Source organism: Mobula hypostoma, chromosome 4 (assembly GCF_963921235.1).
Source record: "Mobula hypostoma chromosome 4, sMobHyp1.1, whole genome shotgun sequence".
Lineage (NCBI taxonomy): Eukaryota > Metazoa > Chordata > Chondrichthyes > Myliobatiformes > Myliobatidae > Mobula > Mobula hypostoma.
This window is the reverse complement of record NC_086100.1, coordinates 103,595,972-103,620,609: the sequence shown is the minus strand read 5'-3', so window position 1 is coordinate 103,620,609 and position 24,638 is coordinate 103,595,972. Positions and strand designations below refer to the sequence as shown.

At 48.1% G+C, this 24,638-nt stretch overlaps 1 protein-coding gene across 1 annotated transcript in view; it reads right to left on the bottom strand.

Annotated features, from left to right (window-relative positions):
• The window catches only part of cpe (carboxypeptidase E), an 82,500-nt gene that overhangs the window by 15,361 nt on the left and 42,501 nt on the right, over nt 1–24,638 (bottom strand). Inside the window, exons 3-5 of the mRNA XM_063047315.1 lie at nt 23,914–24,078; nt 18,976–19,093; nt 1,432–1,614 (exon numbers count right to left, since the gene is read on the bottom strand). Of these exons, the coding sequence (XP_062903385.1) occupies nt 1,432–1,614; nt 18,976–19,093; nt 23,914–24,078 (466 nt within the window). The remainder of the gene's footprint in view (nt 1–1,431; nt 1,615–18,975; nt 19,094–23,913; nt 24,079–24,638) is intronic.

The following is a 24,638-nucleotide window of genomic DNA, read 5'->3' as shown; positions in this document are numbered from 1 at the left end:
GGAGTTGTCCATAATCACCATTTTCCTTCTAAATTACTCATCATCCATTTAATTACAATTTCCTTAAAATATTTGTGAATGTTTACTCTTAAAGCACAAAAAGCTAGCCATTGCAAGTTGAATGTTTCAACTAGGAAAACATATTTTGAAAGTGGATTACAGTCTGATGCTGACCTCAGTGTACTTGGCATGTAGCACATGCAATCAACAACAATTTGCGGCATTCATTTCCAGGGAAGCGGAAGCTGTCCTCTTGATGAACTTGCTCAGATTCAGCCTTCAGCTGAGAGTATTAAACCATCTTAACCAGATACTTATCTAATTTTATATGAATTGTCTGTGTCAGTTGCCTACTCAACAAAGTCACTACACTTGAAATAAAGTCAACAGCTGTGCAGTCCTTTGGGTGTGTTCTGGGGAAAGTGAAATACATTGCATAAAGTTTTCCTTCAGACTCAGACAAGATTTGGTTCTTCTATTACAGAGGTTCTTAACCTTTCTTATGCCACGAACCCCTTTGGCAGTCCAGTGAAGCTAATGAACCCCTTCTCAGAATAATGTATTTAAATATAGAAAATGAAATACATAGGATTACAAAAGAAACCAATTATATTGAAATACAATTATCAAAATTATATTTCAGGACCCCGGTCAGACCCAGTTGGAGTACTGTGCTCAGTTCCAGTCACCTCACTACAGGAAGGATGTGGAAACCATAGAAAGGGTGCAGAGGAGATTTACAAGGATGTTGCCTGGATTGGGGAAACATGCCTTATGAGAATAGGTTGAGTGAACTCAGCCGTTTCTCCTTGGAGCAATGGAAGATGAGAGGTGACCTGATAGAGGTATATAAGATGATGAGAGGCATTGATCGTGTGGATAGTCAGAGGCTTTTTCCCAGGGCTGAAATGGCTATCACGAGAGGGACAGTTTTAAGGTGCTTGGAAGTAGGTACAGAGGAGATGTCAGGGGTAAGTTTTTTTACGCAGAGAGAGGTGAGTGTGTGAATGGGCTGCTGGCGATGGTGGTGGAGGCAGTTACGATAGAGTCTTTTAAGAGACTCACGGATAGGTACATGGAGCTTAAAAAAAATAGAGGTCTACGGTTAACCCTAGGTAATTTCCGAAGTAAGTACATGTTCGGCACAGTATTGTGGGCCAAAGGGCCTGTATTGTGTTGTAGGTTTTCTATGTTTCTATGTTTCTAAAATATTTTTTAAAACAAATAACTGTAGGAAATGTTAAATTTCAGTTTGTGGTTAGTGAAAATAAAGATGCAACTATTTTCCCATCCAAATTCACAGACACCTCCCCTGCCGGAATCTGTCCACAACCCCTCCCCACCCTCCACCCAGAGGGGTCCACGAACCCTAGGGTAGGGTTCTATGAGTTTCATAACAAGTGGATTGTTTATGGATAGGTTTCCACTTACCCCCTGGAACACTATACCAAGCTCCTCCATTTGTCGTTCCATCAACGAAGCTGGCGCCGTCATCATTCTTGTGGCATGGTTTTCTATGAGGGTTTGACATGACTGGATGCAAAGAAGCATAAGCTTCAGCCAGGCTTTTAAAGATCTTATCATCTGGGCTGGCACTATATTCATGTGAAGAACCTGCCATACAAGAATGCATGTTGGAACAAACAAATACAAAGGGTTTTATCAGATATTTAACTATTGCAATCATTTATAAAATGTAATTCGGATTGATCCATTTCATTTTCACCTGACTTACTGTACAAACGGAAGGATAGGTTTGCCAGAAATCAGGAAATCCTGGCTAAGTATGGAAAAAAAAATTACACTCACCATTTCGGACACTGGCTTTCCCCGTGCTTAACAGTTGGAGAGGTGTTCTTTTCATGAAATTCTGCACCCTTTTTTCTCCAAACATACCTTTGCACATTGCAGCCAAAAAGTTCTATTCAAAAGGTTCAAAAGAACATCTAAACAAGCTTGATACATTTTGGAAACAAGTCTTGTGGACTGATGAAGTTAAAATAGAACTTTTTGGCTGCAATGAGCAATGGATCGATTATGCTTTGGGCTTGTGTTGCAGCCAGTGGCATGGGGAACATTTATTGGTAGAGGGAAGAATGAATTCAATTAAATACCAGCAAATTCTGGAAGCAAACATCACACCATCTGTAAAAAAGCCAACGATGAAAAGGGGATCGCCTTTACAACAGGATAATGATCCTAAAGACACCTCAAAATCCACAATGGACTACCTCAAGAGGCGCAAGCTGAAGGTTTTGGCATGGCCCTCACAGTCCCCCAACCTAAACATCATCGAGAATCTGTGGATAGACCTCAAAAGAGCAGTGCATGCAAGACGGACCAAGAATCCCACAGATCTAGAAGCCTTTTGCAAGGAAGAATAGGCGAAAATCCCCCAAACAAGAATTGAAAGACTCCTATCTGGCTACAAAAAGTGTTTACAAGCTGTGATACTTGCCAAAAGGGGGTGTTACTAAGCACTGTCATGCAGGGTGCCCAAACTTTTGCTTCAGGCCCTTTTCCTTTTTTGTTATTTTGAAACTGTAAAAGATGGAAATTAAAAGGTTTTCTTGTTTAAAATATGAAAGAAATGTATCATCTTTAACTTTATGCCTTTTGGAAATCAGTTCATCTTTTACTCGCTTAGCTATTCACAGTAACAGAAATTTTGAGCAGGGGTGCCCTGCCACCTGTATATAGATGATGGTCAGATGGAGCCTGGAGGGGTTGTGTAGCAAATCTTGGTAACAAAGAGAGAAGGGATGGAAAAAAGGGAGAGAAAGCTTGGGTAGAAGGAACAGAGGGGGTGTGGGTTACCAGAAAAAATAAAATACAATGTTCACATCATTTGGCTGTAGGTTACCCAAGGGACCTGAGACGTTACAGCTGATTTTGTGGAGGAAATCGGTGAGTTGAGCAATATTGGTGGGAGGAAATAAACTGTCGATGTTTTGGGTCAAAACACTGCATCAGGAATGTATGGCCAGGAGTAGCTCTACCTGCAGAATGTTTGGTGCTCCAGATTCCAGCATCCGCAGTCAAGAACATGAGACATTGTTCAGCGCAGCAGGTAATGCCATGTAATGTAATGTAATGTAATGTAATGTAATGCCATGACATTGGCAACTGGTGTCGCTGTCGGTAAGGAGTTACTACGTTCTCTCCCTGACCATGTGGGTTTCTTCCCAGTGCTCCAGTTGCATCCCACATTGCAAAGGTGGACGGGTCAGGGTTAGTAAAGGTGTATGGGTCAGGGTTGGTAAAGGTGGATGGGTCAGGGTTAGCGCATCGTGGACGGGTCAGAGTTAGTACACCGTGGAATGGTCAGGGTTAGTAAAGGTGGACGGGTCAGGGTAAGTACACCGTGGACGGGTCAGGGTTAGTAAAGGTGGACGCGTCAGGGTTAGTAAAGGTGGACGCGTCAGGGTTAGTACACCGTGGAGGGGTCAGGGTTAGTAAAGGTGGACGGGTCAGGGTTAGTAAAGGTGGACAGGTCAGGGTTAGTACGTCGTGGACAGGTCAGGGTTAAAGGTGGACGGGTCAGAGTTAGTACACTGTGGTCCGGTCAGGGTTAGTAAAGGTGGACGGGTCAGGGTTAGTACACCGTGGACGGGTCAGGGTTAGTACGTCGTGGACGGGTCAGGGTTAAAGGTGGACGGGTCAGGGTTAGTAAAGGTGGACGGTTCAGGGTTAGTACACCGTGGACGGGTCAGGGTTAGTAAAGATGGACGGGTCAGCATTAGTACACCGTGGACGGAGCAGGGTTGGTAAAGATGGACGGGTCAGGGTTAGTAAAGGTGGACGGGTCAGGGTTAGTACACCGTGGTCCGGTCAGGGTTAGTAAAGGTGGACAGGTCAGGGTTAGTACACCGTGGTCCGGTCAGGGTTAGTAAAGGTGGACAGGTCAGGGTTAGTACACCGTGGACGGGTCAGGGTTAGTACACAGTGGACGGGTCAGGGTTACTAAAGGTGGTCGGGTCAGGGTTAGTAAAGGTGGACGGGTCAGGGTTAGTACACCGTGGACAGGTCAGGGTTAGTAAAGGTGGACGGGTCAGGGTTGGTAAAGGTGGACGGGTCAGGGTTAGTAAAGGTGGTCAGGTCAGGGTTAGTACGTCGTGGACGGGTCAGGGTTAGTACGTCGTGGACGGGTCAGGGTTACTAAAGGTGGTCGGGTCAGGGTTAGTACACCGTGGAATGGTCAGGGTTAGTAAAGGTGGAAAGGTCAGCGTTAGTAAAGGTGGATGGGTCAGGGTTAGTACGTCGTGGACGGGCCAGGGTTACAGGTAGACCGGTCAGGGTTAAAGGTGGACGGGTCAGGGTTAGTACACCGTGGTCCGGTCAGGGTTAGTAAAGGTGGTCTGGTCAGGGTTAGTAAAGGTGGTCTGGTCAGGGTTAGTAAAGGTGGACGGGTCAGGGTTAGTAAAGGTGGACGGGCCAGGGTTAGTACACCGTGGACGGGTCAGGGTTAGTACGTCGTGGACGGGTCAGGGTTAGTACACCATGGATACGTCAGGGTTAGTACACCGTGGACAAGTCAGGGTTAGTACAGGTGGACGGGTCAGGGTTAATACACCGTGGACGGGCCAGGGTTAGTATGTCTTGGATGGGTCAGGGTTAAAGGTGGACGGGTCAGGGTTAGTACACCGTGGACAGGTCAGGGTTAGTAAACGTCGACGGGTCAGGGTTAGTGAAGGTGGACGGGTCAGGGTTAATATGTCGTGGACGGGTCAGGGTTAAAGGTGGACGGATCAGGGTTAGTACACCCTGGACGGATCAGGGTTAGTACACCCTGGATGGATCAGGATTAGTATACCCTGGACGGATCAGGGTTAGTACACCCTGGACGGATCAGGATTAGTACACCCTGGACGGATCAGGGTTAGTACACCGTGGTCCGGTCAGGGTTAGTAAAGGTGGACGGGTCAGGGTTAGTACACCGTGGACGGGTCAGGGTTAGTACACCGTGGACAGGTCAGGGTTAGTAAACGTCGACGGGTCAGGGTTAGTGAAGGTGGACGGGTCAGGGTTAATATGTCGTGGACGGGTCAGGGTTAAAGGTGGACGGATCAGGGTTAGTACACCCTGGACGGATCAGGGTTAGTACACCCTGGATGGATCAGGATTAGTATACCCTGGACGGATCAGGGTTAGTACACCCTGGACGGATCAGGGTTAGTACACCGTGGTCCGGTCAGGGTTAGTAAAGGTGGACGGGTCAGGGTTAGTACACCGTGGACGGGTCAGGGTTAGTAAAGGTAGTTGGGTCAGGGTTAGTAAAGGTGGACGGGTCAGGGTTAATAAAGGTGGACGGGTCAGGGTTAGTACATCGTGGACGGGTCAGGGTTACTAAAGGTGGACGGGTCAGGGTTAGTACACCGTGGACGGGTCAGGGTTAGTACACCGTGGTCCGGTCAGGGTTAGTAAAGGTGGACGGGTCAGGGTTAGTACACCGTGGACGGGTCATGGTTAGTACACCGTGGACGGGTAGGGTTACTGAAGGTGGTCGGGTCAGGGTTGATAAAGGTGGACGGGTCAGGGTTAGTAAAGGTAGTTGGGTCAGGGTTAGTAAAGGTGGACGGGTCAGGGTTAGTACACCGTGGACGGGTCATGGTTAGTACACCGTGGACGGGTCAGGGTTACTAAAGGTGGACGGGTCAGGGTTAGTAAAGGTGGACGGGTCAGGTTTAGTACACCGTGGACGGGTCATGGTTAGTACACCGTGGACGGGTCAGGGTTACTAAAGGTGGTCGGGTCAGGGTTAGTACGTCGTGGACAGGTCAGGGTTAAAGGTGGACCGGTCAGGGTTAGTATACCGTGGACGGGTCAGGGTTAGTACACCTTGGACGGGTCAGGGTTAGTAAAGGTGGACGGGTCAGGGTTAGTACACCGTGGATGGGTCAGCGTTAGTACTCCATGGTCCGGTCAGGGTTAGTAAAGGTGGATGGGTCAGGGTTAGTACACCCTGGACGGGTCAGGGTTAGTACACCATGGACACGTCAGGGTTAGTACACCGTGGACACGTCAGGGTTAGTACAGGTGGACGGGTCAGGGTTAATACACCGTGGACGGGCCAGGGTTAGTATGTCTTGGATGGGTCAGGGTTGGTAAAGGTGGACGGGTCAGGGTTTTTTTTTTTTTTTGGTTTTTTTTTATACAAAATTCTTTATTACAAATGTCAGTGCTATACAATATTTACAAACCCAGTGACTAACATATTTACTACACTACAAACAGACAATCCATCTTAAACCAATATATTGCCATCCTCATCAATGATGGCATTTACACCCTGCGGAGCCCAACGGTCCCGGAACACCTCTACGGTCGCCGTGGACTGTGCGTATTCCTTTTCAATGTTCACCCGGGCACGAACATAGGGTTAGTAAAGGTTAGTAAAGGTGGACGGGTCAGGGTTAAAGGTGGACGGGTCAGGGTTAGTAAACTTTGACGGGTCAGGGTTAGTGAAGGTGGACGGGTCAGGGTTAATATGTCGTGGACGGGTCAGGGTTAAAGGTGGACGGATCAGGGTTAGTACACCCTGGACGGATCAGGATTAGTACACCCTGGACGGATCAGGGTTAGTACACCGTGGTCCGGTCAGGGTTAGTAAAGGGGGACGGGTCAGGGTTAGTACACCGTGGACAGGTCAGGGTTAGTACACTGTGGTCCGGTCAGAGTTAGTAAAGGTGGACGGGTCAGGGTTAGTACACCGTGGACGGGTCAGGGTTAGTACGTCGTGGACGGGTCAGGGTTAGTAAATGTGGACGGGTCAGGGTTAAAGGTGGACGGGTCAGGGTTAGCACACCATAGACACGTCAGGGTTAGTACACCGTGGACACGTCAGGGTTAGTACAGGTGGACGGGTCAGGGTTAATACACCGTGGACGGGTCAGGGTTAGTATGTCTTGGATGGGACAGGGTTGGTAAAGGTGGACGGGTCAAGGTTAGTAAAGGTGGACGAGTCAGGGTTAGTACACCGTGGACGGGTCAGGGTTAGTAAAGGTGGACGGGTCAGGGTTAGTACACCGTGGGCGGATCAGGGTTAGTAAGTGTGGAAGTGTCAGGGTTAGTAAAGGTAGATGGGTCAGGGTTAGTACACTGTGGTCCGGTCAGAGTTAGTAAAGGTGGACAGGCCAGGGTTAGTACACTGTGGACGGGTCAGGGTTACTACACCGTGGACGGGTCAGGGTTAGTACGTCGTGGTGGGTCAGGGTTAGTAAAGGTGGACGGGTCAGGGTTAGTACACCGTGGACGGGTCAGGGTTAGTAAACGTGGACAGGTCAGGGTTAAAGGTGGACGGGTCAGGGTTAGCACACCATAGACACGTCAGGGTTAGTACATCGTGAACACGTCAGGGTTAGTACACCGTTGACGGGTCAGGGTTAGCACAGGTGGACGGGTCAGGGTTAGTACACCGTGGACACGTCAGGATTAGTACACTGTGGACGGGTCAGGGTTAGTACACCATGGACGGGTCAGGGTTAAAGGTGGACGGGTCAGGGTTAGCACACCATAAACACGTCAGGGTTAGTACACCGTGAACACGTCAGGGTTAGTACACCGTTGACGGGTCAGGGTTAGTACAATGGACGGGTCAGGGTTAGTACACCGTGGACGGGTCAGGGTTAGTACAGGTGGATGGGTCAGAGTTAGTACACCGTGGACAGGTCAGGGTTAGTACAGGTGGATGGGTCAGAGTTAGTACACCGTGGAATGGTCAGGGTTAGTACAAGTGGACGGGTCAGAGTTAGTACACCGTGGACGGGTCAGGGTTAGTACAGGTGGACGGGTCAGCGTTAGTACACCGTGGACGGGTCAGGGTTAGTAAAGGTGGACGGGTCACGGTTGGTAAAGGTGGACGGGTCAGGGTTAGTAAAGGTAGACGGGTCAGGGTTAAAGGTGGACGGGTCAGGGTTAGTACACCGTGGACGGGTCAGGGTTAGTAAACGTGGACGGGTCAGGGTTAGCACACCATAGACACGTCAGGGTTAGTACACCGTGGACACGTCAGGGTTAGTACAGGTGGACGGGTCAGGGTTAGTACACCGTGGACGGGTCAGGGTTAGTACAGGTGGACGGGTCAGAGTTAGTACACCGTGGACGGGTCAGGGTTAGTACACCGTGACGGGTCAGGGTTAGTACAGGTGGACCGGTCAGGGTTAGTACACTGTGGAATGATCAGGGTTGGTACATCGTGGACGGGTCAGGGTTAAAGGTGGACGGGTCAGAGTTAGTACACCGTGGATGGGTCAGGGTTAGTAAAAGTTGACGGGTCAGGGTTACTAAAGGTGGAGGGGTCAGGGTTAGTACACCGTGGACGGGTCAGGGTTAGTAAAGGTGGACGGGTCAGGGTTACTAAAGGTGGACGGGTCAGCGTTAGTAAAGGTGGACGAGTCACGGTTGGCAAAGTGGACAGGTCAGGCTTAGTAAAGGTAGACGGGTCAGGGTTAGTAAAGGTGGACGGGTCAGGGTTAGTACACTGTGGTCCGGTCAGGATTAGTAAAGGTGGACAGGCCAGGGTTACTACACCGTGGACGGGTCAGGGTTACTAAAGGTGGTCGGGTCAGGGTTAGTAAAGGTGGACGGGTCAGGGTTAGTAGACCGTGGACGGGTCAGCATTAGTAAAGGTGCACGGGTCAGGGTTAGTACGTCGTGGACGGGTCAGGGTTAAAGGTGGACGGGTCAGGGTTAGTAGACCGTGGACGGGTCAGCATTAGTAAAGGTGCACGGGTCAGGGTTAGTACGTCGTGGACGGGTCAGGGTTAAAGGTGGACGGGTCAGGGTTAGTACACCGTGGTCCGGTCAGGGTTAGTAAAGGTGGTCTGGTCAGGGTTAGTAAAGGTGGACGGGTCAGGGTTAGTAAAGGTGGACGGGCCAGGGTTAGTACACCGTGGACGGGTCAGGGTTAGTACGTCGTGGACGGGTCAGGGTTAGTACACTGTGGACAGATCAGGGTTAGTACACCGTGGAGGGGTCAGGGTTAGTAAAGGTAGACGGTTCAGGGTTAGTACACCGTGGATGGGTCAGGGTTACTAAAGGTGGTCGGGTCAGGGTTAGTACACCGTGGACGGGTCAGCGTTAGTAAAGGTGCACGGGTCAGGGTTAGTATGTCGTGGACGGGTCAGGGTTAAAGGTGGACGGGTCAGGGTTAGTACACCGTGGACAGTCAGGGTTAGTAAACAGTGGATGGGTTGGGGTTAGTAAAGGTGGACAGGTCAGGGTTGGTAAAGGTGGACGGGTCAGGTTTGGTAAAGGTGGACGGGTCAGGTTTAGTAAAGGTGGACGAGTCAGAGTTAGTACACCGTGGACGGGTCAGGGTTAGTACACCGTGGACGGGTCAGGGTTAGTAAAGGTGGACGGGTCAGGGTTAGTACACCGTGGATGGGTCAGCGTTAGTACTCCGTGGTCCGGTCAGGGTTAGTAAAGGTGAATGGGTCAGGGTTAGTACACCGTGGACGGGTCAGGGTTAGTACACCGTGGACGGGTCAGGTTTAGTAAAGGTGGACGGGTCAGGGTTAGTACATCGTGGACGGGTCAGGGTTAAAGGTGGATGGATCAGGGTTAGTACACCCTGGACGGATCAGGGTTAGTACACCGTGGACACGTCAGGGTTAGTATGTCTTGGATGGGTCAGGGTTGGTAAAGCTGGACGGGTCAGGGTTAGTAAAGGTGGACGGGTCAGGGTTAGTACACCGTGGACGGGTCAGGGTTAGTAAACGTGGACGGGTCAGGGTTAGTGAAGGAGGACAGGTCAGGGTTAATATGTCGTGGACGTGTCAGGGTTAAAGGTGGACGGATCAGGGTCAGTACACCCTGGACGGATCAGGATTAGTACACCCTGGACGGATCAGGGTTAGTACACCGTGGACACGTCACGGTTAGTACACCGTGGACACGTCAGGGTTAGTACAGGTGGACAGGTCAGGGTTAATACACCGTGGACAGGTCAGGGTTAGCATGTCTTGGATGGGTCAGGGTTGGTAAAGGTGGACGGGTCAGGGTTAGTAAAGGTGGACGGGTCAGGGTTAGTACACCGTGGACGGGTCAGGGTTAGTAAAGGTGGACGGGTCACGGTTGGTAAAGGTGGACGGGTCAGCGTTAGTAAAGGTAGACGGGTCAGGGTTAGTAAAGGTGGACGGTTAGCGTTAGTACACCCTGGACGGTTCAGGGTTAGTAAAGGTGGACGGGTCACGGTTGGTAAAGGTGGACGGATCAGGGTTAGTAAAGGTAGACGGGTCAGGGTTAGTAAAGGTGGACGGGCCAGGGTGAGTACACCGTGGTCCGGTCAGGGTTAGTAAAGGTGGACAGGCCAGGGTTAGTATACTGTGGACGGGTCAGGGTTACTACACCATGGACGGGTCAGGGTTACTAAAGGTGGTCGGGTCAGGGTTAGTACACCGTGGACGGGTCAGGGTTGGTAAAGGTGAACGGGTCAGGGTTAATAAAGGTGGACGGGTCAGGGTTAGTACACCGTGAACGGGTCAGGGTTGGTAAAGGTGGACGGGTCAGGGTTAATAAAGGTGGACGGGTCAGGGTTAGTACATCGTGGACGGGTCAGGGTTACTAAAGGTGGTCGGGTCAGGGTTAGTACACCGTCGACGGGTCAGGGTTAGTACACCGTGGTCCGGTCAGGGTTAGTAAAGGTGGACGGGTCAGGGTTAGTACACTGTGGACGGGTCAGGGTTAGTAAAGGTGGACGGATCAGGGTTAGTTCACCGTGGTCCGGTCAGGGTTAGTAAACGTGTACGGGTCAGGGTTACTAAAGGTGGACGGGTCAGGGTTTGTAAAGGTGGACGGGTCAGGGTTAGTACACCGTGGACACGTCAGGGTTAGTACACCGTGGAATGGTCAGGGTTGGTACACCGTGGACGGGTCAGGGTTATTACACCGTGGACGGGTCAGGGTTAGTACACCGTGGATGGGTCAGGGTTAGTACACCGTGGTCCGGTCAGGGTTAGTAAAGGTGGACGGGTCAGGGTTAGTACACTGCGGACGGGTCAGGGTTAGTACACCGTGGAATGGTCAGGGTTAGTACACCGTGGACACGTCAGGGTTAGTACACCGTGGAATGGTCAGGGTTGGTACACCGTGGACGGGTCAGGGTTATTACACCGTGGACGGGTCAGGGTTAGTACACCGTGGACGGGTCAGGGTTAGTACACTGTGGTCCGGTCAGGGTTAGTAAAGGTGGACGGGTCAGGGTTAGTACACTGCGGACGGGTCAGGGTTAGTACACCGTGGACGGGTCAGGGTTAGTACACCGTGGTCCGGTCAGGGTTAGTAAAGGTGGACGGGTCAGGGTTAGTAAAGGTGGACGGATCAGGGTTATTAAAGGTGGACGGCTCAGTGTTAGTGCTCGTGGACGGGTCAGGGTTGATAAAGGTGGATGGGTCAGGGTTAAAGGTGGACAGATCAGGGTTAGTACACCCTGGACGGATCAGGGTTAGTACACCGTGGACACGTCAGGGTTAGTACACCGTGGACGGGTCATGGTTGGTACATCATGGACGGGTCAGGGTTAGTAAAGGTGGATGGGTCAAGGTTAAAGGTGGACGGGTCAGGGTTAGCACACCATAGACACATCAGGGTTAGTACACCGTGGACGGGTCAGGGTTAGTACAGCTGGACGGGTCAGGGTTAGTACACCGTGGACGGGTCAGGGTTAGTACAGGAGGACGGGTCAGGGTTAGTACAGGTGGATGGGTCAGGGTTAGTACACCGTGGACGGGTCAGGGTTAGTACACCGTGAAGGGTCAGGGTTAATACAGGTGGACGGGTCAGGGTTAGTACACCGTGGACGGGTCAGGGTTAGTACAGGAGGACGGGTCAGGGTTAGTACAGGTGGATGGGTCAGGGTTAGTACACCGTGGACGGGTCAGGGATAGTACACCGTGAAGGGTCAGGGTTAGTACAGGTGGACGGGTCAGGGTTAGTACACCGTGGACGGGTCAGGGTTAGCACAGGTAGACGAGTCAGGGTTAGTAAAGGTGGACGGGGCAGGGTTAGTACCCCGTAGACGGGTCAGAGTTGGTGTACCGTGGACGGGTCAGGGTTGGTACACTGTGGAATGGTCAGGGTTGGTACACCGTGGAATGGTCAGGGTTAGTACCCCGTAGACGGGTCGGAGTTGGTGTACCGTGGACGGGTCAGGGTTGGTACACCGTGGAATGGTCAGGGTTAGTACACCGTGGACGGGTCAGGGTTGGTACACCATGGACGGGTCATGGTTGGTACACCGTGGACGGGTCAGGGTTGGTACACCGTGGACGGGTCAGGGTTAGTAAAGGTGGACGGGTCAGGGTTAGTAAAAGTGGACGGGTCAGGGTTGGTACACCGTGGACTGGTCAAGGTTAGTAAAGGTGGACGGGTCAGGGTTAGTAAAGGTGGACGGGTCAGGGTTAGTACACCGTGGACGGGTCAGGGTTGGTACACCGTGGACGGGTCAGGGTTGGTACACCGTGGAATGGTCAGAGTTAGTACACCGTGGACGGGTCAGGGTTAGTAAAGGTGGACGGGTCATGGTTAGTACACCGTGGACGGGTCAGGGTTAGTACACCATGGGATGGTCAGATTTAGTACACCGTGGACGGGTCAAGGTTAGTACACCGTGGACGGGTCAAGGTTAGTACACCGTGGACGGGTCGGGCTTAGTAAAGGTGGACGGGTCAGGGTTAGTACACCGTGGAATGGTCAGGGTTAGTAAAGGTGGACGGGTCAGGGTTAGTAAAGGTGGACGGGTCATGGTTAGTACATCGTGGACGGGTCATGGTTAGTACACCGTGGATGGGTCAGGGTTAGTAAAGGTGGATGGGTCAGGGTTAGTACACCGTGGATGGGTCAGGGTTAGTAAAGGTGGACGGGTCAGGGTTAGTACACCGTGGACGGGTCAGGGTTGGTACACCGTGGACGGGTCAGGGTTGGTACACCGTGGAATGGTCAGAGTTAGTACACCGTGGAATGGTCAGAGTTAGTACACCGTGGACGGGTCAGGGTTAGTAAAGGTGGACGGGTCATGGTTAGTACACCGTGGACGGGTCAGGGTTAGTACACCATGGGATGGTCAGATTTAGTACACCGTGGACGGGTCAAGGTTAGTACACCGTGGACGGGTCGGGCTTAGTAAAGGTGGACGGGTCAGGGTTAGTACACCGTGGAATGGTCAGGGTTAGTAAAGGTGGACGTGTCAGGGTTAGTAAAGGTGGACGGGTCATGGTTAGTACATCGTGGACGGGTCATGGTTAGTACACCGTGGATGGGTCAGGGTTAGTAAAGGTGGATGGGTCAGGGTTAGTACACCGTGGACTTGTCAGGGTTAGTAAAGGTGGACGGGTCAGGGTTAGTACACCGTGGAATGGTCAGGGTTAGTACACTGTGGACGGGTCAGGGTTAGTAAAGGTGGACGGGTCAGGGTTAGTAAAGGTGGATGGGTCAGGGTTAGTACACCGTGGACGGGTCAGGGTTAGTAAAGGTGGACGGGTCAGGGTTAGTACACCGTAGATGGGTCAGGGTTAGTAAAGGTGGACGTGTCAGGGTTAGTACACCGTGGACGGGTCAGGGTTAGTAAAGGTGGACGGGTCAGGGTTAGTACACCGTGGACTTGTCAGGGTTAGTAAAGGTGGACGGGTCAGGGTTAGTACACCGTGGAATGGTCAGGGTTAGTACACTGTGGACGGGTCAGGCTTAGTAAAGGTGGACGGGTCAGGGTTAGTACACCGTGGAATGGTCAGGGTTAGTACACCGTGGACGGGTCAGGGTTAGTAAAGGTGGACGGGTCAGGGTTAGTACACCGTGGACGGGTCAGGGTTAGTAAAGGTGGACGGGTCAGGGTTAGTACACCGTGGATGGGTCAGGGTTAGTAAAGGTGGACGGGTCAGGGTTAGTACACCGTGGATGTGCTACGTTGTTGTCAGAAACATGCTGATCTTGAGGGTTGCCCCCAGCACATACATCATTTGCATCAACAACGGTGTTGGTCGTTGATGCAAACCACGCATTTCACTGTAAGTTTTTATGTTTCAATGTACATGTGACAAATAAAGCTAAATCTATTTTTAACTTTGTGTTAGGCCACACTATGGCCATCAACAGACAGGTTTGGACCACAAGACCACAACACAGAGAAGCAGAATTAGGCCATTTAGCCCATTAAGTCTGCTCTGTCATTCCATCATGGCTGATTTATTATCCCTCTCAATCCCATTCCCCTGCCTTCTCCAGTAAGCTTTGATGCCCTGATTAATCAAGAACCTATCAATCTCCGCTTTAATATATTTGGCCTCCACAGCTGCCTCTGGCAATCCATTCCACAGATCCATTACTCTCTGGCTATAGGAATTCCTTATCTCTCTTCTAAATGGACAGCCCTCTTATCCAAAACTGTACCTCTGTTCCTAGACTCATCCACAACAGGAAACATCCTCCCCATATCCACTCTATCTAGGCCATTCAATAATCAAAAATTTTCAATAAGATCCCCCCTCATTCTAAACTCCAGTGAGTACCGGCCCAGAGTTATCAAATGCACCTAGTATAGAAAACCCTCAGCACCATACAGGCCCTTCGGCCCACAATGCAGTGCCGAACATGTACTTACTTTAGGAATTACCTAGAGTTACCCATAACCCTCTATTTTCCTATGCTCCATTGACCTATCCAGGAGTCTGTTAAAAGACCCTATTGAACATTTGCTACATTTCTTCTGCACATTTCCCTGAGATCATCTGTCCCAATTTATGCTTCCAAGTTCCTGCCTGAAAGCTTCATATTTCCCATTACTCCAATTAAATGCTTTCCTAACTTATCTGTTCCTATTCCTCTCCAATGCTATGGTAAAGGAGATAGAATTGTGATCAGTATCTCCAAAATGCTCTCCCACTGAGATATCTGACACCTGACCAGGTTCATTTCCCAATACTAGATCAAGTACAGCCTCTCCTCTTGTAGGCTTATCTACATATTGTGTCAGGAAACCTTCCTGAACACACCTAACAAACTCCACCCACCTGAAACCCTTGCTCTTGGGAGATGCCAATCGATATTTTGGAAATTAAAATCTCCCACCATGACAACCCTGTTACTATTACACCTTTCCAGAATGTCTCCCTATCTGCTCCTCAATGTCCCTGCTACCATTGGGTGGTCTATAAAAACACCCAGCAGAGTCATTGACCCCTTCCTGTTCCTAACTCCCACCCACAGAGACTCCGTAGACAATCCCTCCATGACTTCCTCCTTTTCTGCAGCCATGACACTATCTCTGATCAGCAGTGCCATGCCCCCACCTCTTTTGCTTCCCTCCCTGTCCTTTCTGAAATACCTAAAGCCTGGCAGTCGAAGTTAACCATTCCTGCCCCTGAGCCATCCAAGTTTCTGTAATGGCCACAACATCATCGCTCCCAGTACTGTTGCGTTTTGTTCATGATGCTTCTTGCCTTAAAATAGACACATCTCAAACCATCGGTCTGAGCGCATCCATTCTCTATCACCTGCCTATCCTCCCTCTCACACTGTCTCCAAGCTTTCCCTATTTGTGAGCCAACCGCCTTAACCCTTCTTAACCCTCCATTTTAACCCTTTCATTCCTGGGATCATTCTTGTAAACCTCTCCAGTGCCAGCACATCTTTTCTTAGACAAGAGGGCCCAAATCTGCTCACAATACTCCAAGTGCCGTCTAACCAATGCCTTATAATGCTTCAGCATTACATCCTGGCTCTTGTCATCTCCTCCTCTCATAATAATGAATGCTGACATTTCATCTGCCTTCCTTAACACTGACTCAACCTGCAAGTTAACCTTTAGGAAATCCTGCACGAGGACTCCCCGGTCCCTTTTCATCTCTGATTTTTGAATTTTCTCCCCCTTGAGAAGTGCTTTTATTTATCTACCAAAGTGCACTTCCCTACACTATATTCCATCTGCCCTTCCTTTGCCCTTTCTCTCAACCTGTTAAGTCCTGCTTCCTCAATACTACTTGCCACTCCATCTATCTTTGTATCATCTGTAAACTTGGCCACAAAGCCACGATTCAGTCAACCAAATCAATGACATATAATCTGAAATGAAGCAATCCCAACACCAACCCCTGCAGAACACTCGTCACTGGCAGCCAACCAGGGAAGGCTCCCTTCATTCCCACTCTCTGTCTCCTGCCATTCAGCCAATCTTCTGTCCATGGCAGTATCTCTCCTGTAATACCACTGGCTATTACTTTGTTAAAGAGTCTCATGTGCAGCACCTTGTCAAAGGCTTTCTTTACCACAATACACAACATCCACTGATTCTCCTCTGTCTATCCTGCCTGTTATTTCCTCAAAGAATTCCAACCGATTTGTCAGGCAAGATTTACCCTTAAGGAAATCGCCTTATTTTACCATGTGCCTCCAAGTACCCCAAAAACTCATCCTTAGTAATGCACTCCAACATTTTCCCAACCACAGAAGTCAGGCTAACTGGTCTATAATTTCTCTTCTTCTGCCTTCCACCCTTCTTAAAGAGTGGAGTGAATCTGCAACTTTCCAGTTCTCCAGAACCATTTCAGTATCTAGTGATTCTTGAAAGATCATTACCAATGCCTCCACAATCTCTTCAGCTACCTTTTTCAGAACCTTGGGGTACAGTCCATCTGGTCCAGGTGACTTATCAATCTTCATATGTTTCAGTTTCCCAAGCACCCTCTCCTTAGTAATAGGAACTGCACTCACTTCTGCCCCTGACACTCGCTCAATTCTGACCTCCTGCTTCCACTGTGAAGACTGATGGAAAACACCTGCAGGTTTGTGTGGGGATGGGAAGAGAAGTTAAAGTGCCATGCTTCAAGATGTCAGGAAGCTCAAGATGACATTGGAGACAGAGGGCAGGTTCTCCTAGTGTACACTTTGCTTCATTGACGTAGAGAAGGCCACATCATTGAACACTGAATGCAGGTGGTGTACATGCATCCATCTCACCTGAAAGATGGACCTAAACAGCTGACAGTGAAAGGAAATCGAGAGTTGATGCTGAAGAAACAAGTTTTTGATGGTGTGCCTTTAATGCCTATGTTATAGGCAAAATCAAAGGGCAGTCATGTGACCTCCTGTACTCCTGTACATACCACACTGCAAGATTCACCAAAAGACAAGAACCTTGACTTCTATTATGAGTTGGCAGTGTAGCCGCGGGTTACTAGATGGCATATACCATTGCTTTTATTGTCAGGCTTAGTGAAACACCTCCTGCCCAATATTTATTTCCATTATGGGTTTCCATTATTGGTTGCAAATGGATAACTAGAGTTCCACATCTGATTTTATCTGTCTCTGTCTCTGGAGACAGCTTATCTACTGATGTCTACTATAAGCCTACGGACTCTCACAGCTACCTGGACTATTCCTCTTCTCACCCTGTCTCTTGCAAAAATGCCATCCTCTTCTCGCAATTCCTCCATCTCTGCTGCATCTGCTCGCAGGATGAGGCTTTTCATTCCAGGACGAGGGAGATGTCTTCCCTTTTTTAAAGAAAGGGGCTTCCCTTCCTCCACCATCAACTCTGCTCTTAAACGCATCTCTCCCATTTCACGCACATCCGCTCTCACCCCATCCTCCCCCCACCCCACTGGGAATAGGGTTCCCCTGGTCCTCACCTACCACCCCACCAGCCTCCGAGTCCAACATATTATTCTCCGTAACTTCCGCCACCTCCAACAGGATCCCACCACCAAGCACATCTTTCCCTCCCCCCCCCCACTTTCCGCATGGATCGCTCTCTACGCGACTCTCTTGTCCATTCGTCCCCCCCCATCCCTCCCCACCGATCTCTCTCCTGGCACTTATCCTTGTAAGCAGAACAAGTGCTACATATGCCCTTACACTTCCTCCCTCACCACCATTCAGGGCCCCAGACAGTCCTTCCAGGTGAGGCGATACTTCACCTGTGAGTCGGCTGGAGGTGATATACTGCGTCTGGTGCTCCCGATGCGGCCTTCTATATATTGGCGAGACCCGACGCAGACTGGGAGACCGTTTCACTGAACACCTACGCTCTGTCCGCCAAAGAAAGCAGGATCTCCCAGTGGCCACACATTTTAATTCCACGTCCCATTCCCATTCTGATATGTCTATCCACGGCCTCCTCTACTGTAAAGATGAAGCCACACTCAGGTTGGAGGTACAACACCTTATATTCTGTCTGAGTAGCCTCCAACCAGATGGCATGAACATTGACTTCTCTAACTTCCGTTAATGCCCCACCTCCCCTTCATACCCCATCCGTTACTTATTTTTTATTATTATTAATTATTTTTCTCTCTCCTTTTTCTTCCTCTGTCCCTCTCACTATATTCCTTGCCCATCCTCTGGGCTCCTCCCCCCGCCTTCTTTCTCCCTAGGCTTCCAGTCCCATGATCCTCTCATATCCCTTTTCCAATCAACTTTCCAACCCTTAGCTCCATCCCTCCCCCTCCTGTCTTCTCCTATCATTTCTGATCTCCCCTTCCCCCTCCCACTTTCAAATCTCTTACCAGCTCTTCTTTCAGTTAGTCCTGACGAAGGGTCTCAGCCCGAAACGTCAACTGTACCTCTTTCTATAGATGCTACCCGGCCTGCTGTGTTAACCAGCAATTTTTATGTGTGTTGCTAGATATTTGAAAAGGTTATTTCAAAAAACACAACTTTAACCAAATGAAAAACAAATTAAGTTATAGGTACTGTAGAATTGTTTACACATCAACTTTATATTTGGCCACAGAAGGAAATTTGCATTGAAGTAGATAATTATGCTGGAGCTTCGTCACACCCATAATGGGTTAGCTTACTTACTGCCCTGCAAAACCACAACTGGATTTCTGCCTCCTATCTTGCCTTTTTGTATCCACCATGTTCAGTCTTGAATCTGATCATAACAGTGCTCACCAAAAAGTAACACAGTGCCTGTACTCTGCTTTCATTTTATGCTTAGTGTATGTGTCAACTTTATTTTTTAACGGAGTTCATGCTTACCTGTTCGAGTCTCATCATAAGGATAATTTGCGACAACATCACCACCGTGAAGATTTGCAGACAGCACAAATGGAATGTCCATGATCCAGTAAATTACAGCTTTCGTCTCAGGAGCAAGCTGCAGAAATAATATTTTTCATGCTTCAGACAATTACAATAGATCTTGGCATGTAGAGTATGTTCATGCCCACCGTGAACTTGGACATGAAGACTTTTGTACCCAAGGCATTAACTACAAAGAGTTTGGATTTGTTGCTCAAAATCTTTATACAATTTCAAACAGTACCCGATTTTGGTTTTATTATTTCCTAACCCAGTGATTTCCTGCTTGCAATTCCATTTACTTAGGTTCACAAAGCTGCCTGTTGCAAAAGAAAACAAACTGCTGGAGAAACTCAGTGGGTCAAGCAGTATCTGTGGAAGTAGGTGGATGTTCGAGACCCTGCACCATCACTGATGGTGTAGAGAGGGGAGGGCACTAGAAGTTGGTTCACCTGGTTTCAACTCCCGCCTACTAACCCCCCTGCCTATCCCCTCCCTCACCTCGTTATACTGATATCTCCTCTCTACACTCTCAGCCCTGACGCAGGGTCTTAAACTGAAACACCAATCATCCCTCTGCCTCCACAGATGCTGCCTGACACCGGGTTCCTCCAGAGTACAGGATCTGCAGAGTCTTATTCAAGATCCAAAATCACTTACTGTCACACTTTAGTGCACAGGTGTAAAGGAGAATGAGATTATTATTACTCTAGATCCAATACAGCATAAACAAACACAATAAACATAAAGAACACAATGGGGAAAAAAAAGAAAAAACATAATAAATGTAAAATAAATTTAAAAACTGTAGCACTGTTTCAGAGACACAGCAGGTTAGGCTGCTCAACACTGCACAACTGTAGAAGGTGGTAAGTACTTATGTGCATAGACCAGCTCACTTCAGTCTCCTCAGAAAGCAGAGGCGTTGGGGAGCTGCCTTGATCATGGAGGATGTGTTCTGGAATTAACAGATGTGCACGGTTAGGCATTTGAAACTGGCTGCAGTTTCCACTTCGATGTGAGGAGGGGTGTGAGTGGTGAGTTATGTTGCACAATGTTGCCTGCCAGCTTTTGACTACAACACTGTGCAAAACCTTTTCTTTGTTTTAAAAGCACTTTTCAAATGCATTTGTCAACCTTGTTCAGGAGCCACATTAGTCATTTCTGTACCAATCCAATGTTTGTAGAGGTGCAGATTAAATGCATCTGGAGTTTCAACAAAGTGCAAACACCCCACCTACTGGATTTGCTGGAGTAAATTCAAATACATTGTTAGCTCCATTGACACAACCCTCGATAACATCACGTCAAACATTATCATAAAACTGCAGGGCAAAGTCTCTTTCCAGACATGTGCATTCATCAACAGTACAACTAGTTAATTTGTAAATCACGCACTATTGACCTGTGTAGCCTAAAGCCAGAAATAAAGACAGAACATTATGTTCCATGAGCAAGTTACCACAATACAAGCAGTAACCCACAGACACTTTCTCATCAAGCACGTTGCGTTAGTTTTGATTTTCCCAACTGCTGCTCATTAAGTGCAGCAAATTACCTTTCATAAACCCACTGGGTACACACAGACCGGCAGAAGCACCACTTGAGAGCACAATGCCACTGACGGAAGGCCCAGTTTCCACAGAAGGAGCAAAATAGACTTCCATGTTGTTTGGTTATTACAAACAATATCCAAGCAACCTCAAGACTGTAAATAATCCAAAATCTATCACAAGACATTGACTATTTGTGGTTACTTAGAATAGTTGAACAGTAGTTTTGTGTTCATCATATTCATTCTGGATGAACCAATGAAGGGTCTGTTTGAAAGGTTTTAGACAACATGAACATGCACAGAGGGATCAACCAGACAACCTGAAGAGTGATATATACTAGCAGAGGAAACAGCCCATCATGTGGCAAAACTCCTTCACTGAATAAGTCAGGGTACATTTACAAGCTGCAGGACTACCATTAAACCAGTAAGAGTTGTTCATTGAAAAGACAAATACAAATTTAGGATGTAAAAAGATAAACTGCCGGAGGAAGTCAGAGGGTCGGGCAATATCTGTGGAGGCAGAGAGAATGGTTGACACTTTAGGCTGAGACCTTGCATCAGGACCGAGAGAGTAGAGAGGGGTGTAGGGAGAAGATAGTCTGTATAAAAGGTTGAGAGGGAGGCGTGAGGCAGGAGCTGCCAAGCAATAAGTAGGAACAAGTGAGGAGGGAGGTAAGGTGCAGATGCACCCTGGTAGAGGAAGGGGTGGGTGACGTTAACAGACAACTGGGGGGTGACGTTAACAGATAGATAGGAATACAGAAAAACAGGGCAATGGAACCAAGTGCAGAGAGGGAAGGTGGAAGTAGAGACAGGGGCTGGAAAGTGATAAGTGGAGAGACGGAAGCTGCAGATACCGGAATCTGATGAGGAAGGTGATAGATACCAGTTGGCATAGAGTCTGTTTCACATAAGACTGGCAGACGGAACTATTTGATAAATATATTCTGAATATTACCAAATACCAAAGTTCCACAATCCCCATTTCATCAGATACATCTTATAACAGCTCTTCCAAATCACCACCCATTGGAGTGATCCCAAAAATGTCATTAACCCTGTCCAGTTTTAGGCACTGGAGAAAGGTAACAGATTGAAACCATGGAACAGATAACAATGGAGTTTCAGCACAGAGGAAGCTGTCTGTTTCACATGATCACCCGTGTCCACTGTCTATTGTTTACCTGGACTCTCCCAAAGTTTTACTTTTCAAATATTCAATTGCCATCTCTAAAATAGTGCTCTATAACATAACCATAAAGAAATTCCCTTCTCCTTCCCACCCTCTTCTACCCAACTCCTTGGTCTTTTCTTTATTGTCTGTATTCTATGCGAACTGGTTACCACATTTCTCATTTTGTATTTATCTGAGAAATTTTTCTGAACTTCGAACACTTCAATCAGATCCCATCTTCATTTAAAGAGTCTCATTTTCTTTGGGTTCTGCTCTGAACTAAAGCTAAGAATCATATTTGGTGTTTATCTTAGCAGACACAAGAACTGGAAAAGTTCATTTTTCTAAGTGAAGTTTAATCAAGGATTCACACAAGTTTAACATTATCAGTTTGTCTTCGCAATCTATGCCTCAATTTCTAGCAGAATGATGATTATTTGATTAATAAGCATAGTTCCCTCATTTTTACCTGCGCTTGGATAAACTCGCCCTTGACAGATGTTGCTTTATGTGGAGATTGAGAACTATTGTACCATCCAAGCCGAGAGCCAAAGTGTTGGAGGAGCTACATGGCAGTCATTGAGGCATGGTCAAAATGGAATTGTTAGTTCAAAACTTTGCCTGGAGGCCTGGGATAGGTCAGCAGATTGAGTAGTTTGCCATGCACTGTTCAGGGTGCCAGCATGTCAGAACCACTTCCTGCAGTCCCAGAGTCAACTCCCACAACCAGCATGGAGCAGACCCCAGAACCTGAGATTGTTTCACAGCCACGAGTCTGTGCAGAGTGACCTCCACCCATCAACCTTGTCAGGAAAGACAATATCCCAAAAGAGTAAGAAATTCTCTACAGCGATTAAATCTTCAGGCATGAATGGGGGAATTTATATTTTACAATGCTGAGGATGTCTATGTGGTAGTTGTATTATATAGTATACTGTCTATTGAGATGCGTTCTATATTGAGTTGAAGATTATAGCAAAGCAGTTTGTATTTAATATTTCAGTAATATTTAAGTAATATTGTAAATATATTGTTTGATGAAGCATCCTTTGTTGTTTACATAATTCATTGCAGACTATATGTACAAGTACATGAACAGCCTACATCATTACGCTACATCATAATATTAGAGTGCCTCACTGAAGTAAAACAAAGTAGACACAATTTCCGGGCTCCCGTGGTTTTCTTTCAATTAGTTTTTGGAGTTACAAGACACCTATAGGTTCCATTATTGATAGTTCCAAACCCCACCTACCCCTCCCCAGAGTAAAACGGTCCTTTCACTTCAGTTCTTATAATAGATATAGTAGCCTGTGCATTAAAGTGCCAGAAAGCCAAGCTACAGCTACTGAAGCCATGATAAGCATTTACTGACTGAGGGTAAAGGAGGGCTTGGGTGTTATTGATCCTTACTAGCTTGAAAAGCACCAGGCCACACTAGAACTTAATCAAACAATATATTCAGAAGGATGAGGGGGGATCTCATTGAAACCTTTCAAATGTTGAAAGGCCTAGGCAGAGTAGATGTGGAAAGGATGTTTCCCATGGTGGGAGAGTCTAGGACAAGAGGGCACAGCCTCAGGATAGGGGAGCGCCCTTTCAAAACAGAGATGCAGAGAACTTTCTTTAGCCAAAGGGTGGGGAATTTATGGAATTTGTTGCCATATGCATTTATGGAGGCCAGGTCGTTGGGGGTATTTAAGGCAGAGATTGATAGGTTCTTGATTGGACATGGTATCAAAGGTTACAGGGAGAAGGTCGGGAACTGGAGGAGAGAAAAACAGAATCAGCCATGATTGAACGAGGGAGCAGACTTGATGGGCCAAATGGCCTAATTCTGCTCCCATGTCTTATGGAACCCACAATTTCAGAGCATAGCAAAAATACTTGCAAGAGAATACTCTTCAAAAACACATGTCCAAATAGGTAGAAGAAACACAAGCCAGAATGGATCAGGCAAATAGAAACTTGTATACGGTTTTCCTGAAAGTATTGACAAGGCTCCAATGGTCTACAAGTTCAGAAACAGAGCTGGCCACAAGTGGCACCTGGTCATGAGCTGCTTTTGGAGTTATTAGATCTACTTTGTCTGTGAACAGCGTGCAGTTACTCAGTAGCAGAGAATTATGCTGTTTTGACTCAGGGACCTGTCGATAACCCTTACCTTTGTGTTTCTATCCACAGAGAGCTTCATGTTTTTCAGAAGATGGTTGTTGGGGCCTCCTTCCTGTTCATAGATGTAAACTATCCTGTCAAGATCAGGGAAATTTCTGTTCAGGTCTATTCCTTGCGTATTACTGCGGCCCACGAACCAGTCCTTCACATCGGTCTGGAAGAGAAAAGCAGGGGTAAACAACACAAGACTACAAATACAACAAGACATTGGAGCAGCATTAGGCTATTCAAACCATCAAGCCTGCTCTGTCTTTTCATCACGGCTGATTTATTGTCCCTCTCAATCCCTTTCTTCTGCCTTCTCTCCGTAACCTTTGACACCCCTACTGATCAAGACCTATCAACCTCTGCTTTAAATACACCCAAAGACATGGCCTCTGCAGCCATCTGTGGCAATGAATTCCACAGATTCACCACCCTCTAGCCAAAGAAATTCCTCCTCATCTCTGTTCTAAAGGGACGTCCTTCTATACTGTGGCTGTGCCCTCTGGAACTCGACTACCCCATGTTCACTCGATCTAGGTTTTTCAATATTCAATAGATTTCAGTGAGATCCCTGCCCCCACCCCCAATGTTCTGAACTCCAGTGAGTACAGGCCCAGAGCAATCGAATGTGTTGACCCTTTCATTCCCACAATCACTCTTGTGAACCACCTCTGAAACCTCTCCAATGTCAGCACATACTTTCTTAGACAAGGGCTTAGATCACAATTC